This window comes from Rhinolophus sinicus, linkage group LG06, assembly GCF_036562045.2.
Source record: "Rhinolophus sinicus isolate RSC01 linkage group LG06, ASM3656204v1, whole genome shotgun sequence".
Taxonomy (NCBI): Eukaryota; Metazoa; Chordata; class Mammalia; order Chiroptera; family Rhinolophidae; genus Rhinolophus; species Rhinolophus sinicus.
Window position 1 is genome coordinate 48,955,958 of NC_133756.1, and position 20,413 is coordinate 48,976,370.

Here is a 20,413-nt window from a genome sequence, read left to right on the forward strand (position 1 = left end):
GGATATATATTGAAATCTAAAACACAAAGACTGAAGTATTAAATATGGCAAAAGACTAGATTTTATGAAATTTAACAAGCTAGAAAGTTTATTTTCACCTGAAAGATCTGTGGAAAATTCCCTACAGGTAGTGTTTAAGATGGGCCTTTAAAGGATGCACAGAGATGGCAGGCCAAAGCATTTAGAAAGGGAACTTAGACTCTATTATAATTATTAATCTTTGAACAAATATTTATTTACTACATATTATGTAGAAGGCATTGTATATAAGAAATAATCTCTGAGTTTAGGGAGATTTTACTGTGCTCCTAAATACCTTTCATAACTTTCTCCTTTGCCACAGCCCTAGATAAAGTACTTGGCTAGCATCTCTCCCTAATACTACTCTTTATTGGTTCCTTTATCTGCAATTTATCCTGCACCTTGCATCAAGCATGACATTTTTAACTGGCTAATATGTCTATTTTACAATATTAGTATGAATTCAGGATGTTCTTACTGCCTATAAAATGTGAATCTCTGTGGACTCTTCATTATTTGCTCATTGTCTACCTGTTCAGACGTTTTCTTCCCTCTTTCCCTTTTCACTGTATGATACTAATACTAAACTAACAATAATTCAGCATATGCTGGGTTCCCTGATGATTCTCAGTCTTTGTACAAGTTCAGACACCTATCTGGAGAGCTGCCGAAGGCCCTACTCTATTTCTAAGAAAATTCCTTGATATTATTCAAAGTCCCACTCAAGCACTGACTCCCCTTCAAGGCCTTTTCCTGGTTCGTCCACTCAGAATACAGTGCTCTTTTCTTACTGCTACACAATTACTGTATTGGAACTGTTTTTTACATGTTTCCCCACTAATACATCAAATGAACCATTTTTTTTTATCCATAGCATCTAGCAGAGTATTTGATAAATAATTGTTATACAATTAATAATTGTGGAATAGTGAGAACCACAGAAAGCCAGTGGATCAAGGCTATGGAGTAAAGAATACAAGACATATTGCAAATGTAGAGTTTGTTAGAGGTAGTTATTTATTAAGAGTAAATGTAAAAGAAGAGAGGAAATACAAACAAAATGCTGAGCTTTCAACACTGGGTAATTGATGGGTGGTAGTGCTGATTACAGAAAATGCTGCCAGGAATAGGGAGTCAACCAAGATGGTGACATAGGAAGATCCTGAACAAACCTCCTTCCACAGACTCACCAAATGTTCGGATATACATGGAACAATTCCTTCTGGAAAAGATCCAGAAACTAGTTGGGTGACTCCTACACATTTGGCAAATGAAAAAATACCCACACAAAAACAGGTAGAAAAGGCTGACATAACTCCACCCCAGAATAGCACTATGCAATTGGGAAAGAATCGCCAACTCCCAGTTTCTCCCTGGGCAGTGAAGGGTTTAAACCCCATATCTAGTGCCCTAACTTTTAAGACTCCTGCCAAAAGGATGGGCTTCCAAAACACCGAGCTCTGAGAGCCAACAGGACTTTTGTCTACAGGACCCATAAGACCATAGCAAACAAAAGAAGTAACTCCTAATGGGTGCATGAGCTCTCACAATAGCATTCCCTAGCGCTCAGTGTAGAGACAGCAGGCAAGAATGCCCATCTCACAATCTCTTCCTGAAAGTTTACCTGCATACTTTAAAAGCTGCTGCCTAGAGCCAGGCTTCTAATCCAGAAGGTATCTAGGGGCTGGATTTGATCTTCCCTAAAGACTGGGGAAGCCAGAGAACACCTTTTCCACCTTCTTCCTCCAGCCTTCTCCAAATCTCCAGTATCTCCCTGGAAGCAGTATGTATACATGACTGCACTCCAGCTTTTTTTATTTTATTATTATTTTTTAAAAATTTATTGGGGTGACAATTGTTAGTAAAATTACATAGATTTCAGGTGTACAATTCTGTATTACATCATCTATAAATCCCACTGTGTGTTCACCACCCAGAGTCAGTTCTCCTTCCATCACCATATATTTGATCCCCCTTACCTTCATCTCCCAACCCCCACCCCCCTTACCCTCTGGTAACCAGTAAACTGTTGTCTGTGTCTATGAGTTTTTGTTTCTCATTTGTTTGTCTTGTTCTTTTGTTGTTTTTGGTTTATATACCACATATCAATATGCACTCCAGCTTTTCTAGCTGCCGCTCCAGGAATGGGTCTACTGATTTCCTGGGTGTGACAGCCAACTGGGATCACATTAATGAGTACTTCAAGACTGTAGCAAACCAAGAGGAAGTTCTTACCCAGTTATCCACCCAGGGCTCAGTGCAGAGGCAGTGGGTAAAATATACTCATCGCCCAGTCCTAAAAGGGGTTTAACTGCATACTTTAAAAGCTGCCACCTGAGTGCCAGGCTTTTAATTTAGCAAGCATCTAGGAGCTGGCTGTGATTCTCCCTAGAGATCAGGGAAGCCAAAACATGCTGCCCCCCCCCCCCCGCCCCCGCCCTTCTCTCTCCAGCCTGCTCCAATATAAAACCAAGGCCAGTATGTCCCTGGGAAGAACTTGTACATACTTCTAGCACCACAGCTTTTGCGGCTGCCACTTGAGGGATGGCTTTCCAGATATCCTGGCTTTAATGGCCAGTTAGAGTTTGCATTCACGAGTTCCACAGGACTACAGCAAACAAAGAAATGGTTCTTAATGGGTACCAGGGCATTGCCCTGTAGATATACACCCAAGTCAGCACAAAGGAAGCAGCAAAAAACTCACATCTGCCAGTTTCTCACTGGAGGTGGCTTAACTATATACTTTTTCAGCTTCTGCCTGAAGGCTCAGTTTCTAACAGCCTGTATATAGGTGCTGACTGTGATCCTCCCCTTTGGGACACTGATAAGTCTTGGAATACAGTCAACTACTAAGAGCCACTAAGAACAAAGAGGCATGGATACTCACAAATTTGATAGTCATCTGGGTGCTCAGGCCAGGCAAGGCTTACCTCCTACAGGAGATCACACTGTCAAGTCTGAGAGAGGTGGCTGTTTTATCTAATGTGCAGAAACTAACACAGAGTGTCAAGAAAAATGAAGAAATAGAGGAATATATCCAAATAAAAGGAAAAGATAAATCTTCAAAACAGATTTTAATGAAACAAATGATTTACCTGATGGAGAGTTGAAAATAACCGTCATAAACTTGCTCAATGAGGTCAGGACAGAAATACATGAAAAAAGTGAGCATTTCAACACAGATGTAGAAAATATTAAAAGAGATTACCAACAGAAGTCACAGAATTGAAGAATACAATAATTGAGTTAAAAAACTCATTAGAGGGGTTCAACAACAGACTAGATCAAGTGGAATAAAATATCAGCAACTCAAGACAGGGCAGTGGAATTCATCGAATCAGAGAAGCAAAAAGAAAGAAGAATAAAAAATTATGACAGATTAAGGGACTTATGGGACACCATCAAAAGAACCAATATACATACTGTAAGGGTCCCAGAAGGAGGAGAGAGAGAGAAAGACACAGCCTATTTAAAGAAATAATATCTGAAAACTTCTAATCTGGAAAAAGAAACATACATCCAGATACAGGAATCCCAAAATGTTCCAAAAAACAAAAACAGAAACAACAACAACAACAGAAAAACAGATTAGTCCAAAAATACACCAAAAGACATAATAATTAAATTGTCAAATGTTAAGGACAAGGAAAGATTCTTGAAAGTAACAAGAGAAAATCCATTTGTTATATACAAGGGAACCCACATAAGACAACAAACAGATTTTTCAGCAGAAACTGGGTAGGTCAAAAGGGAATGGGATAATATATTTAAAGAGCTGAAAGAGAAAACAGTCAATTGAGAATACGCCACCTGGCAAAGTAGTCCTTTAAAACTAAAGGGGAGATAGAGTTTTCCAAAGTTGAAGAAGTCCTTCACCACTAGACTAGACTTACAAGAAATATTAAAGGAAGTTCTCCAAGCTGAAATGAACGGTGCTAAACATGAAACTATAATTCTCACTGGTAAAAATAAATATATAGTTAAATTCAGACTATGTTAATGGTGATAAGTATCACTTATAATTCCAGTATGAAGGTTATAAAAGTATTAAAAATAACTATGACTACAAAACTTTGTTAATGGATACACAATTAAAAAGATGCAAATTGTGACAGCAAAATCAAACATTTGCTGGAGGGAGGTTTAGTATATTTTCAAAGTTAAGCTATTATCAGATTAAAATAGATTGTTACGTTTTATGTACCCCTCATGATAAAAACAAAGCAAAAGCCAATAGTGGATACACAAAAGATAATGAAAAAGGAATCAAAGCCTACCACTATAGCAAAACCATCAAATCACAAAGGAAGAGAGTAAGAGACAAAGAAAGGAACAAAGGAATTACAAAACAATCAGAAAACAATCAATAAAATGGCAATAATAAGTCCATACTATCAATAATTATTTTAAATGTAAGCAGACTAAATTCTCCAATCAGAAGACATAGGATATCTAAATGGATTTAAAAAACAACCAACCAACCAGAAACCCTCCCCCCGCTAAAAAACAAACAAACAAACAAAAAAACCAACCAACCAGCAACAACAACAAAACAGGACCAAAGTATATGCTGTTGGTAGTAGAGTAAACTTATCTTTAAGGACACACATAGACTAAGAATAAAGGGATAGAAAAATATATTCTATGAAAATGGAAAATAAAAGAAATGAGGGGTAGCTATACTTCTAACAGACACAATAGACTTTAAACCAAAGACTACAATATAGTTTTAGGGGAAGTCCCTCAGCACACCCTTCCAACCAAAGTGTCACCCCAAGACTCCTTCTATGTAGAAATTTAGAATTGCCATTTTCTCAAAAGTTGTGATTACCACTGTTTATTACCCCTACCTAAGAGAACAGTAACGTGCTTTTATGCAAACAGAGCCAGAGTTTCTCTATCAACACATATCTTTATGGCAGGTGTCAAAACAATTTTTACCTATTTTTCATAGAGTACCTTGTATAACAGGACTAATGTTTTGGTAAAATTATGTGTATAATTTTACCAAATTAAATGTGTTTTACCAAATAAATTATGTGTATAAATGTGTATAAATAAATTATGTGTATAAATTTTACCAAATAAATTATATGTAGAAATGAGTAATGTGTATAATTACTCATTTTGTAGATGATATATCACTTGAGGATCAAACCTTATTTAGTTTTATATATAGCACACAATGTTAATAAGTATCCTTTAAATCATAGAATAAATAAATGTCTTTCATTTTTTTTTTGGCTATAAAAAATCACAATATCTTTCCAGAACACAGAACTGTAAGTACATGATGAAGAAAAACATGTGAGATGCACATACTTGTAGATGATTAATTTACTTCAAATCACAGGGTAATATGTAAACCTATTTGAATTCTGAATCTTAATGTCCCAGGCTTAAATACAGAATTATATTAAATGTGACTTTGAAAAGTAATCCTTATGAGTAAATTCTTAAAAAACAAAGGGAACTAAAAAATAATTATTTCTATCAATTCTAAAATAGGTAAGCAGTATGTGTCGTCAGTTAGAAGCCTAACCGGTTTAGTCCCCCAGGCAGTAAGCACATAAAATGTTCATATCTGAAAAAAGTTAATGTCATTATTTGTATTGGGAAGCACAAAGTTCCATTTTAATTTTTCTTTTGATTCCTTTGAAACAGTTTATTGCTATTCTAATTTGTGCAATTTGAGAAACTTTATTATATTAAGAAGGGTTCCCTATATTAGTCTATAAATGGCTCTTATTCCTTTTTCTAGAATATTTTACTTTTTCAAAATAACTGAATGCATATTTAGTAAGGATACAAGAAAAATATATGTAATATAAAACAAAAGACACAAGGCTTCATATGTCCAAGATATACTTCATGTTCAATACTTTCTGTGATTTTTTAGCTTGTAGCACAGCAACTTTTAATATAATTCATTTTTGCCATTGATAGAAATTTTGACTTTAAGCTTTTATCTTATGAACATGTCAATTTTTTTTCCCATTTTTCTTGGGTTCCCTTTAATAACCACTTACACGTGATTTAATCTTGGTCTACCTCTTACCACATCTGGTTTTGTTATATGAACAATTTTCTGTAGTCTTCATTTTCCAATACCCTTTTTAACTTTCGTATAGGTAGAAAAAAGTTCTGTAGGACCCCATCTAATACAGTACTTGTCATTTTCCTAGTAATTTACTTTGCTTTTTACAAAGAGATATCACAAATGTCAGGACATAATGTATCTTATAGCCCAAAGGACTGAGAAACCCTTCCACCTTTTAAGCACCTCAACTGTTCCTAGAAATTCGCTGACTCCATTTTCCTAAGTAAATCTCTTGTGTTTGAGATTTAAAAACTGCTGGAAATGCACTTGGTTTTCAGAAAATGGTAGGTTTTAGTAGAATTGTCTTTTTAAATTCACTTCCCCTCTATTTACCTGGAATTATAATGTTATATATCTGTTCTGTTCATATCCACTGATATGTACACATACTTGTAGTGTCTCTTTTGATTTCACTGATTTATACTTCTTTCTAATTTTCTACAGTTGCATAGACTTAATACTATAGTGAAATTAATTCACTATGGCTTCTTAGTCAAATAAGTGCTGCTATTTATACATTTCAAAAATGATAGATGTCAAATACATAATCCTAAAGCATAATAATTTTAACACATTCATGTTGTTGAGATACTTCGCAAACTACAATGTGATACTTGTGGCCCCATAATCTCTAACTTCAAACAGTAATAACAGGACAATATATCCCCGTTAGAAAGACAACTGGACATCTTCATATCATTGTTAAGAGGAAACAAGTTGATATGACGAAGTTAGTGACAACTCCTTTTCAATCCCAGCTCTGCTACTTTACTATCTGACCTGGACAAGTTTTTTAACTTCTCTGAAACATAAGTTTCCTTTTGGATAACAGAAATAATTTTTATTTCCATGGGTCTTTGCGAGGATGAAATGATATAACATATGTAAAGTCTCTGGCATATCACATATTTTCAATGAATGGTAGCTATTATTATCATATTCAGGTAAACATCCTTCACATGATGGAATGCATGAGTGGATACATATTTCATATACCATTCCATTCTCTGAGAAAAATTACTGTTCCCTGCCATGTAGGAGATAAACAACAGCTTTGCAGCTGTGCTACTGGTGTGTGCAGCTAAAAAACAGGAGGGGGTAGGTAACATTTGTAAAGGTAAAGGCACTGAGACTACTGAGGCCCTACATAGGGGCAGTTGTTAGTAGTTTACTTTGTTTTTCATGTTTAGCTAAATGGAGCTCTCAGCTTCTGAGACTTTTCCTCAAAAAAATACAAGTCACTTTTTATTACTTAAGTAGATCCACCTAAAGCTAGCATTCTCCTCATAATGAAAGTAAAATGGAGCTCATTAAAAAAGATCAACTTTTATCAACTTGTATCTGATCATAATTTCATGGTAATACCAGAGAGCAGCAAAACTAACTACTGTATCAAATGAGGTTTTGTGTTGAGCATTTCTAAAATATTTTCTTCCACATCCTTCAAAGTCTTCCTCGATTCCAGTATAAATACATTAAATTATGTTTCAATACTTCTCAGAAACTAATAAGATTCAACAATATTTTAAAATTTAATTGCTAGCTTGGTCTAAGAGATTTTAGAGTAAAATTTTATTTTGTTTGCCCTTTTCCAAATCTTCCTGATTTCCAAGGATTCACTTCAAGGTTCTACTTATACACAGGAAAAACTGATGATTGCTTGCCACAGAGAAAAGAACCTTGGAACTGGAAGTAGAAAATTCAGATTTGCAACCCAAATCAACTGTTTACCATCTGTATGAATTTGAACACATCACACAACTTCAATACATTTCAGTTTTCTCACAGAATGCAGTAAGACTTATTTTACAAGGGTTGATTCAAGATTAAATGAGATAATAGGTCATTAATAAATAATATATATTTTTTAATTTTCTCTTTTGACTCAACCTCTATCTGGTCTTGAATGAATTGGTTATAATCCAGCTCAGAATCAGCCATCAGAAGCTCTATCATTCTAATGGTTTTGTCATGAGAAGTGAAGTACCTGATTTTGAGGATTATCCACGGCCTTTCCTCTTCCTCTTTTCTGCTCATCAGTCAATTACCAAACACTAGCACACCAGAGGCCAGGCAGAGAAAGAGGACACAGTAGATTGCTTATGAAATCTTCTTAAATCGATACATTAAGGAATACATGAGATGAAATCAAATAGTTGGGTTATATTTAAGAGATAAATCAATGTGGCCAGACCATAAGATAATCAAAAGAAACTTTTTTCAAATGGGCAGAAAAGTGGCAACTGAAACTTAATGTAAGCCAGGTCATGTTATGAATAAAAATTCCAAATTTTATATTTAAAATACCAGACCAGAAGAGGATCCTGAGAGTGACTGCTGATCATATCCCAAAGATATCCAGTCGGCTGCTACAGGACAAAACCCTCATGGTTTGAGTACCACAATAAAGAAAACACAGAAGTTATAATCCCACTCATGGAGAAAGCTGTGGAGCCGTTGCCTCTAAAATATTTAGTCTAGTTTTGTTTGCTCCAACTCCAGAAAGACATAATGAAACTGGAGGACAGCCAGAGAAAAGTAGCCAAATCACCAGGTGAAAAGAAGATGAGAAACATTAAAATTCTTAGAAAAGAGTCATAGATTCTTAGAATTAGAATTAACCTTAGACATCATAGATAGCAATTTCTTATGCTTTCATAATATTTATGAGAAAACATAAATTGCTTAGTTATCAAAGGCCAGTTAAATGCTGGGAACTAACTAGAATCCTTCCCTCTGCAAACTATGTACAAATTATCGCCTCACATATATCTTACATATATCCACTTATCTTATGTCCGCTGCCATCACCCTGGCCCAAATCATTTTTCTCTCTCATTTAAACTACTGTAGTAGCATCCTAACTGGTTACCCTCTTCTACTTCTGCTCCTCACAACCAGTTCCAACTTCTCAATCCATTGCAACACGAGTAATCTTAAAACACAAATTAAATCATATCACTGGTTTACTTAGAATACTGCTGTGATTTTTCCATTTACTTTAGGATCGAGTCCAAAGTAATAAATGGCCCTCAATGATTTGGCTTCTGCCTCCTTCACTAATATCACCTCAGGTTGCCTTTCCCTTGGCTCACCAAAATCTATCCACACTCGCTTTCCTTAAGTTCCTCAAAACAGCTAAAATCTTTCTCAATTAGGACCATCACATACTCACGTAACAATAACCACCACCACCATTACAGTTAACATTTATAAAGTTTTTACTACGTGACTTATTCTGTGCTAGGTACTTTAAGTGCATTATCATGTTTAATCCTCATAAGAAACTCTATATAAAGTAGTAATTTTTTTCATCCTTTTACTGTTGTGAAAACAAATATGTAGAGAAGTTAAGTACTTTCTCTAAAGCAAGGTAAGTGGCAAAAGTGGGAAGTATGTTACATTGCACATTTCAGGAATGTTCTTTCTCCCCACTCATCCCTAGCTAACTTATACCATTCTTTATGGTCACAATCATATGTCATTTCCTCAAAACAGTCTTTTCTCATCTCCTGATCCACATTTGGCACCCTTATCAAAGTTCCTTAAATTTTCCTTCTACAGAATGTATCACAGTTTATAATTACATATTTCCTTATGTTTGTTTTTTTTAAATTTAATGTTGTCTAAACTCCAACAGATTATAAGTTTCATGAAGGCAGAGATAATAAGTTCAGTAAATGTACCAGAATATAAATATAAATATCTGCTGAATAAATGATTGAAGAAAATCATCCATACCTTTTAATAATGAGGGGATGAATCACTCTATGGAAGTGTCTGCGTGAGTGTTAGAAATTCTCTTAAAATAGTCTTACCTACAAATTAAGCTGTTCCCTGATAATGTCTATTTACTAATCCTACTGATCCAATCTGTTGACCAATACTGAAAAACGATATTCTTTTCTCTTTTACAGCTCTTCAAGTATTTTCAGCCGAGAAAGTTAAAGACAGAGACGACTGGCAATTAAGGTGGGGTAATTCCAGTTTATTTGTAAAAAACAGAATACTAGAATGAAGAGGATGAAGGGGCATCTTTTGAAATTAGAGACTTATTTAGGACGCATGTATAGAAATTAATTACTTGCCTACAGTAAATGAATGTAAGAGGTATACAGACACGAAGTGTAGATGGAGCTGTTCTTGGCAGGCTCTATCACAAATTGGATTCTAATTTGTATAAATCTAGAAGGAAACAAATGCAACTGGAGGAAGTCCAGTTAAAGGCAATTAAATGCCTATATAAAAAGATTGGGAAAAGTAAAAACTAGCTATGCAATTAACTTTAGATACCCTAAAATTATAAGATTGATGTTAAGAAATGCAATATCTTCCAATATCTCGAGAGTTTTGTTTTAACAGAACTCTGGATTAGATGAATCATATTTCTAAGATTTTGAAATTAGTAAGATGAAATAAAAGCCGGGAACTACCAAGAGCCAACAACACTCTTTCGATATTGTATATATTTTAATTAACTCAATATAGCCACCAAAGTTTTTTAAAAGCCTTCTCTCCCATCCTTAATGAGAAAGATAGAATCTCAAAGTTGGAAAGGTCCTTTTGTTTGACAACTTATCTGATGCTTAAAACCTCTCTACAACATCTAGGCCAAGTGTCTGTTCAAATAACATTAAAACATCCTCACCTGTGTTAACTGACTTGTTGGGGGGGGGTTGTTCTTCCACAACGTGCGAATGTATCAAATCATTATGCACACTTTAAATATCTTGCAATTTTATTTTTGTAAGATATTTAAATATCTTACCATTATACCTCAGTAAAGCTGAGAAACAATCCCCAGCATAGTATAATGCTTTAGATTTTGAGATTTGGATTTTGAGTTTGGAGCTTTGGGTTTATATCTCAGTTCAGTAATTTATTAGCTATGTAACTTTGAACAGGTTACTTACTATGTTTCGGTTTCCTCATTTCAAAAACTGGAATAGTAAAGTGTATCTTTTAAAACTGAGAATTATGTGAAATGTCACAATACAAAACATCACTTAGCATTATGCCTGGTACACAGCAAATGATCAACAAATGTTAATTTCCCTCCAATGACAGAAATTCACTATCTGCCTAGATAGTCTAGTTCCTCTTTGGATAGCACTGGTGATGGGTTCTTACACAGTGTGAAACTAGACCAGTACTATTAAATAAATAACACTTGGAAGTTTGATATATGTTATTTTATGAAAAGGTGCTATTCATTGGTATTTTAACTTTGGCTACATATTCTAGCTCATATATATTTCTGAAGTAATTTGTCACTCAGAAATGGTAGAATTTAATTTCTTTGAGTGATCTTAGAGAAATATAAGTTACGATCATACTTGATGAAAAGCCTTGAATAATGTAATTGATATTAATACTCTACTGAAAGTTCCCGTCTCAGTAAGAACAAAAATTTCACCTTGTAGTGAGTGAGAATTAATTGGTATGGCAATGATCTTTTAAGACTAAATGGATCTTTTCCCTAGTTTTATTAATAATTAATGGAAAAATATCAGAAATGTATTGCTGTTTTACTACAAGACCAGAAAATATAATCATTTAATTACTTAAACTTGTAACACAATTTTTTGAAATTTTTATTTGTCATAAGATAGGTTATAGGGAATTGAATTTGCTAATTTAACCTATTAGATGGTATTAAATGGTATCACTTATTTTGTGACAACCCAGCACACTTTGCAAATAAATTCACTTGCCTTGTGTTAATTTAATCTACCATTAACACATTGCATACGGCGGGGTTTAAATCCCTCGTGAAGATTCTCGTGATCCATACGCAACATGTTAATATATGTTACGTAGGTTCATTTGTTAGAGATATTTTAGCTGGCTTTTCCCTTTATAGAAAATAAAATTACTTATAACATGTCTGATTCAAATACAACTTGAAGACTCCTGCTCCTGCTTCTACAGTAATATAAATTTAAACAAGTCTAATGTTTTTGTTTTTTTAATTAAAGTTTATTAGGGTGACAATTGTTAGTAAAGTTACATAGATTTCAGGTGTAAAATTCTGTAATACATCATCTATATATCACATTGTGTATGTACCACCCAGAGACAGTTTTCTTTCCATCACCATATATTGGATCCTCTTTACCCTCATCTACCATCCCCCTCCCCACTTACCTTCTGGTAACCACTGAACTATTGTCTGTGTCTTTGAGTTTTTGTTTCTTCATTTGTTTGTCTTGTTTTCTATACCATGTATCAGTGAAATCATATGGTTCTCGACTTTTTCTGTCTGACTTATTTCACTTAGCATTATAATCTCAAGATCCATCTATGTTGTCGCTAATGGTACTATTCCATCTTTTCTTATGGCAGAATAGTATTCCATTGTGTATATATACCACAACTTCTTTACCCATTCATCTATCGAAGGACACTTTTGTTGTTTCCATGTCTTGGCCACTGTAAATAAAGCTGCAATGAACATTGGAGCACATATGTCTTTATGGATAAATGTTTTCAGATTTTTGGGCTAGATACCCAAAAAGGGATTGCTGGGTCATATGGTAATTCTGATGGTAATTCTATTCTTAATTTTTTGAGGAACATCCACACTGCTTTCCATAGCGGCTGCACCAATCTGCATTCCCACCAACAGTGTATGAGGGTTCCGTTTTCCTCCACAGCCTCTCCAATACTTGTTACTATTTGTCGTGTTGATGATAGCCATTCTGACTGGGGTGAGGTGATATCTCATTGTGGTTTTGATTTGCACTTCTCTGATGACCAGTCATCAGAGAAGTCTAACATTTTTGAGGAAAGAAAATTATCAGATGCTTTTCAATTCATTGCCTCTTGGTTTATTCTAACCTTTCAAATCTAAAGATAAATATCTTCAAACTATCATGGTTTGATAACTTGTTTTTTAAAAATTTCATTAAATTTATTGGGGTGACATTAGTTAGTAAAATTACATAGGTTTCAAGTGTACAATTCTATAATACATCATCTACATATTACATTGTGTAATCACCACCCAAAGTCAGGTCTCCTTCCTCCACCACATATTTGACCCCCTTTAACCTCATAAAAAATGTTAAAGTAAAATTTAGATTGAAATGATCAGAACTAAAATTAAAGACAAAATATTAGAAATAGGAATTCTGCTGAGATCATAAATATAACTTATATTTCGATGAAAATATCAGTAACTGTGTTTTCTCTCATTTCTTGTTTGCAAGGTAGGCTTTATTTGTCACATCACAAGTGAATCTAAATGTGTTGTGGATAAGAATTTTGTAACCTGTATTTGATAAGCACAGGTCATGGCTACCATGATTCCTAAAAATGTTTACAGATGATTAAAAAATGAAAGTAAGAATAGAAAATAAGCTTACTGTTTCACCGATCTTTCCAATGTTTCCTTGATCTCCTACTTCTCCCTGTTAATAAAGAATATAATGTTGCAAAAATGATTATTTTTCAAACAAGATTACTCGTGAGATTGTTACTGTTTTTGTTTTTAACGTAATTATCTAGTCATAAGCTAGATAGAGGCAAAAGAAATCTCAGTTATCAAAATTCTGCTATAGTATTTCTAAGGAATGTAGTCTTTCCTCTATTTTCAATCAAATAATAATGACCTATTTTCTTAGATTATATTCTTCTATTTGCGACTTTTAATCACTTTTAAAATACTGTCACAAATACAATTTTAGAAATAAAATATTTATTGAAGTGTAATCTGCAGAAGGCACTGTGGATGATATTAAGAAGAATAAGAATAAATCTCTTGCCTAAAGGATGCCCCATTTGCTTCAGGATATACGGGATCACTCAGTGCTCAGCAGAACAGAATACTTGCCACAGATAAGTAGTAAAGGAGGTCACAGGAGCAGGCGCCCTGAGGCCTGGTGCAGCTAGAGCTGGATTCACTGGAGAAGTGGTGCATGTTCATAGCCACAGTTAGTTCACAGTCCCTAAAGCTCTGAAAACCTAAAGTTTTTCACAACTCATTTGGTGGTGAACCTGACCTAACCTGAATTGTTAGGCAGCAATGCTTTCCCTGATCTGAGTGAGGTTATTTATAGTATTATTTTGATTTATCTGAACATCCTTACATTTGACCACAGAAACAGTAACGCGTCTAATTACGGTATGCTGCCGCATGGCCTGCTGGTATGTTAAGTAAAATACTGTCTAAAGACCATATTACCTTTTGAAAATCCAAACATTCATGAGTTCAAATAATGGATTATAAAACTATATTTGAGTTTGGCCCTGGAGAATAGGTGATAGTTAACACTGGAGGTGAGAAAGGGCCATTTTTGTGGTGAGGAACGGCATGAGCTATGGCTGAACAAAGGCATAGGTTAATGAAAGGTAGCAGATCAAGTCCAGGGTACCACACACTTAATCTGACAGGAATGTACATTATATTTAAAGAAATAGGACAATAAACCTTCAATTGCTGTCTAAAAATTAATAATTAAATTGCAGTGTGGAGTAGTAAAATATTCAACTGCATTGAACAATAATGTAGCCCCTAATGATATGTAGCTACAAGCATTTGTAACTGGCTTGTCTGAACTGAAATGTGATGTAGTAACTATAATACATAGCTTCTCAAGTGCTATTTGAACCAGTTTTAACATATTACTGGCTCTCTCATTAATTAATGAGTTGAACAAAATCTTTGACATGTCTCCATTTTAGTTTATGAAAGGCATAATTTTGTCTTTTGAAATCTATACTTTATAACTGGTAATAAAGTCAGTGACTTTACCTTTAAGCCTTCTGGTCCTGGTTCACCCACGTACCCCTTTTGACCTGGCTTTCCCTATAAGACAACAGAAGAAAAGAGACATTTAATCATTCTCATTTTTTAAAGCCCCCTAAGATTTATAAAATTCAGACTTTTCTATGAGATTATATTTGATAATTGTATTTTATTATGCTTATCAGCCATTCATTCTACAACGTTTGACTGTCTGCTATGTGCCATGCACCATTCTGGGGACTGAGGGTTGAGGAGTGCACTGAGCATACCTACCTTCATAGAGCTTACATTTTAGTGAGGATGCCATAATTTAAAAAAAATAAGCAAAATATGTAATATGTTAGGCAGTGGTAAATGTGAAGAATGCAAAATTAAATAAGGAAGGAAGATATAAACTACTGTGGGAGTTTTGTTGACTTTTTTGATAAAATTACCACAGAAGACCTCACTGAGAAGGTGGCAGTTACGACTTGAAGACAGGGACACGTTATGTGGGTATCTGAAGGGAGAGCATTCCAAGACAGGAAAAGAGCATGTGCAAAGGCCCTGAGGCAAGAATGTGCCTGGTGCATTGGAGAAATCATGGAGTCAATGCAGCTGGAGAAGAGTAAGAGAGATCAGTAAGGAGATGAGGTCAAAGAAGGCAGTGGGGTAGGCGAAGCCAGGTTATGTAGGGCCTGGTAGATTACAGTAAGGGCTTTAGCTCTTACTCTGAGTCAGACAGGAAGCCTTAGACAAGGTTTGAAAGGAGAAGTGGCATGAGCTAAGCTTTAACAGGATCGCTTTGATGTAAGAGCAGAAACGCGGAGTCCAGAGAATTCTCTGCAATACACCAGTGAAAGATGACAGTGGCATATATCAGGGTGTTAACAGAGGAGGTTGTGAGAAGTGGTAAGATTCTGTATACAGTTTGAAGGTAGATCCTTTAGGAATTGATGACAGGCCACGTGTGGAATGTGAGAACAAGAAAAATGTCAACAATGAACTCAAGCTTTATAATCTGAATAAGAGACCAAATGAATTGGGGAAGACTATGGGAAGAACAGGTTTGGAGGGTAAATTGGCAGCTCAGTTTTGGACATTTCAGTTTGATAGTCTTGTCAGACATCTAAGTGGAGAGATCTTGTGGTAGTTATACAAGTCCAGAGTTCAGGGGACAGAAGGTTCTGATCTGGACATAAATCACTAGCATTTTGATGGTATATAATGACTGGACCAGCTCATCCGAGTACAGATAGAAAAGAAAAATCCACAAACCAAGCCCTGGGGTACTCCAAAATTTATCATTTGAAGAAATGAGGAAAATATGCAAATGTGCTGCCAGAGAGTTAGGAGGAAGACCATGTCGGTGAAGAAAGTGTTTCCAGGAGGAGAGAGTAATCTTATCGAATTCTGAAGGATATATGTATAGAGTATAATGAAGATTGAGAAATAATCATTGAATTCAGCAACATGGAGGTCATTTATGACCTTCATAAGATTATTTGTTTTAGAGTGGTGGGAGCAAGAATAGTTGCAGCAGACAGGGTGAGGAGAAAATTTAGAAAGAGCATGTATGGACAACACTTTTGAGACATTTTACTGAAAAGGGAAGGGAGGAAAGGTAATACCTGGAAGGAAACTGGGTCAATACAAGTTTTACTTTTGTTTCTAAGCTGGAAGAAATAACGGCATGTTTATGTGCTCCTTGGATTGATTCATTAGAGAGAGCAAATTTAAGATGCAGGAGAGAGTGGGGAGAATTGCTGGATCAGTGTTCTTCAGTAGGCAAAAGGGTAAGGTATGTAACGTAGTAAACAAGTCTTGACCTTAGCTAGAAAAATGGCCTGTTAGTCCATACTAACAGGAGAGAAGGCAGAGTTAATGGCGCATACACAGTGAAATGGGTAGAAGTAACGGTACAGACTTGTGGAAGTTCTCTTTCCATTACTTCAATCTTCTTAGAGAACCAGGATGCAAGGTAAAGGGCTAAGAATGAGGATACGAGAGAAATGAATGGAGGTGAGGAGAGAGAAAGCATAAAATAATAATTTAAACAAGTAAAAGTAAATAGGTATGGAAACAGAATTGACAATGTAAATCAAAGGAATAATTATAATGTTTTTAGCATGATGAGGAGAAATGTGCGGCCATAGAGAAGATAAGGAATACTGGAATGGTGATAAGACCAATGGTTTAAAATTCCTATTGGGACCATTGGAGTGGTTTACAAAAAAGACTGTACTAGCAAGAAAGGGGAGGATGGTTGGGGAGTGAGAAGTTTGAAATTGAAAATAAACAGAGGTTGCTGTTACTGGTAGTGACAAGGTGAAAGGTGTGACCACAGCAGTTAGTAGCTGAAGAGAGTAGAGGATAAGATTACTGGAGAAGAGGAAGTCAGTATCCCAAATATTGGGTGGGTTAATCTACAGTATGTGGTTTCTAATATCAAACAAGTTATATCTGATTATACAAGATTTTATTAAGGAGATCACTATGTCTCAACTAATGTGTGTGACAAGTTGAATCTAGGAGTAGAAAAAGTGTGTGTGTGTGTGTGTGTGTGTGTGTGTGCGCGTGTGCGTGTGTGTGAGACTGCTAAATAGGATACTAATTTATAATATTTACTAGGCATTATAGATTTGGATTTTATTATTCCTATCCATTAACAAATATGCTCATATTTTCCTTCCTTAAAATAAACAAAACAACCTTTTGACAACATATAAAAAACATAAGGGAATTAAAATAATATTTAGGACTTCTACCCAAAAAGTTGTTCTAATTTTTGCCTCTGCCTTACTTGAAATTGTTTGGTGGTTTCGCACCAAGCACAAAATAGAACAAATAATCATCCTCTTATTGTTAAATTTAAATTGCTTTCTGGTGAACTTGCAGATATAGAAGAAATGTTGTTAAGAGTTTAAATTATTAGATTTCCTTATAATATTTACAAAAAATGTATAATGCAATTTATTCACATTGTTTGGAAATAAAAGCCTTAGTGAGAATATTTCTTTCACTTTTAATAATGTGGTACTCACTCAGGCACAGCAGTATACTAATAGTTATACATCATTACTACATTATGGAATGAATCTCACTGGAATCTGACATGAGCACATTTATAATCTTTGAAATCAAGCAATTCAGAGCAACAGTCTTGGAGTCATTACTTCTGGTCCTGTTTAAGTTCCGTCATATTGGGTTTATCTTAAGCATGTTATGCTTGAGAATATACTATTAAAGTCTTATTTTCATATTGAAAAATGTAAACAATATCTTGCAGGGTGGTTTTCAGGACTAGAGATGATTTGTGTGACATAGTTAGAGCAATACCAGGGCTAAATTGATCTTCAATCAATAGTAGCAACAATAATAGATATTAGGATTGAGTAGGAAAGAGGTGAATATGATTCTCCTATTTTCTAGGGCAATAAATTTTAAATAAGATGAATTATACTGGGCATATACAGTTTTTCTGTTATATAACTCATCTCACAAAAAATGAAATAAAAAAACCTTTTTCTTTCAATGGGATAGTGGCAGTGTGTGTGCTAGTGAGGTAAAGGTGCAAAACAAAGAATTACTATCTCCTTAAATGTTTTAAGAACCTGTATGTTATGATGTTCTCAAGAAAAAAGAATGAGATGTTTTTTATATGAGTCTAATAAAGCCTCTTAAAATAAATGTGATGTACACATCTTAATTACTTCATGATAATGTAAACTTTGGCCATGCATACCCCAATTCTTAAAGAATTCATTTTCAGAACTTGAAAATGAGTAATTCATCTATTACAACACTATATTATCTGGGAAAAAGTTGGCAGAAAATGTATCTTATTAACTTTTCATAATTTTACTAACACATTTACAAAACAGAAATTCCCAAAACATTACTAAAATGTCTAAGGTATTTGGCCTCCTATTACATTTTGGGAAACTTTATAAATAATTTGTACAAATTACTAAGACCATAAGACCACTGTAGCAACAAGTAAATATGCAGAGGAATAATATCACTTAAAATATCCTTAGAAAACCCCCATTATAGGCCTATTTTATTTGGGAGTATTGTATGGCTATAGTTTCCATTTTTTTATTCTTGGCTGTAACTTAAAAATTGTTGCTATTAAAAAACATTTACAGCATACTTATTTTAAGAGAAGCACATTTTATATGATACATACTCTTGGCCCCAGTTCTCCAAAGGGTCCAATTGGTCCTTCTTCTCCCTTAAAAAAAATCAGAACATATTATGGCCTGAAATAAGTATTTAAAAATGTAAACCCCATTCTCTCTATTCTTAAATCTGAAGCTTATTCTGAGATGTGATAAGAATGCTGTGATTTTCTTGTATTTTAGAAATGTATCACTCATAACATTTTTATTTTTTCTGTGACAACTCCACATCTACCCTAAGGGATGCAGGTACTACTGGATTATTTTTAAATTGGTAGATGATGTAAGTTATATATAGAAAACAGAGTGATTAACAGTAAAAATGGTTAGGGTATCACAGAATCAGGACTGAGAATCTCTAAGACCATTATTTTCTTGGGTTCAGTATCTTTCTGACATAGAGAGGAATTCATATAAGTTCTTAACAGATGGAAATCAATACACATTGGTATAGTAAAAAATTATTGGTATAGAATATGTTCACACTTGACACATTTTGATATTTCATTCATTCAACAAATATGTTTTTGAGTCTTAGTTCTGTTTTAAGCCTTAAAGATACAAAGCTGTATCAGATCATACTGAAATAGGGTTAATGTCTAAAGTTTCTTCTTGACTAATTTACAGATCCAGTATTATTGGGGTCAAATCAGTTATACTGTCATAAAATATAAAATCTTGTGTATTCCTCTAAGGATCAAAAAATGTGTGGGTGGATAAAGATAGAGGAACACAAAAAATAAAGAATTTTCATACATTATTATCTAAGAAAATAAAAAAAGGTAATAGATGTTTTTCCTCCATTTATTGGCATAGTTCCTAAATATAATGATTTTTCACTTTTAAATAAAAGTTAATGTTACCACATTTCAACAACATATACAGATCTTTCTAGAAACATATATTCCATTTTACTTGTCTGATTAACAAACATTTTGCTCAATTCACAATTCAATTAAATATAATTTATTGGCTCACAAATATAAAATATACACAAATAGTAAATATAAATTCCACTACATATGAGTGAAATTCTAGGCTCAGATTCTTCAGATGTTCAATGGAGACCACTGACATAAATCACTTAATGAATTCAAAACACTGTAAAATAATTCCAAATCCCATTCCATAACTGCCAATATATAATGGCTACTTGACATCCTGTATGGCAAAAATTGTCTACACTAAAGTAATGTTTTCTTTAAGCAAAAACTAATGTCACACAAAAAAGAAAATATTTGAACTATAGAAATTTCTGACTGGATATTTATTTCTTCCATACCTGAGTTCCTTTGAGACCAGGAGGTCCAGGAGGCCCTCTATTTCCAAGAAGTCCCTATAAAAACAATACAAGCACATACAATGAAAACTTCAGGTCTA

At 34.3% G+C, this 20,413-nt stretch overlaps 1 protein-coding gene across 7 annotated transcripts in view; it reads right to left on the minus strand.

The window, feature by feature from the left end:
• Positions 1-20,413, minus strand: part of COL24A1 (collagen type XXIV alpha 1 chain) — a 308,258-nt gene that overhangs the window by 149,089 nt on the left and 138,756 nt on the right. For all 7 annotated transcript variants that reach the window (XM_074335081.1, XM_074335082.1, XM_019751779.2 and 4 more), the window contains 4 exons: positions 20,316-20,369; positions 19,042-19,086; positions 14,877-14,930; positions 13,489-13,533 (listed from right to left, as the gene is read on the minus strand). In XM_074335081.1, the coding sequence (XP_074191182.1) occupies positions 13,489-13,533; positions 14,877-14,930; positions 19,042-19,086; positions 20,316-20,369 (198 nt within the window). The remainder of the gene's footprint in view (positions 1-13,488; positions 13,534-14,876; positions 14,931-19,041; positions 19,087-20,315; positions 20,370-20,413) is intronic.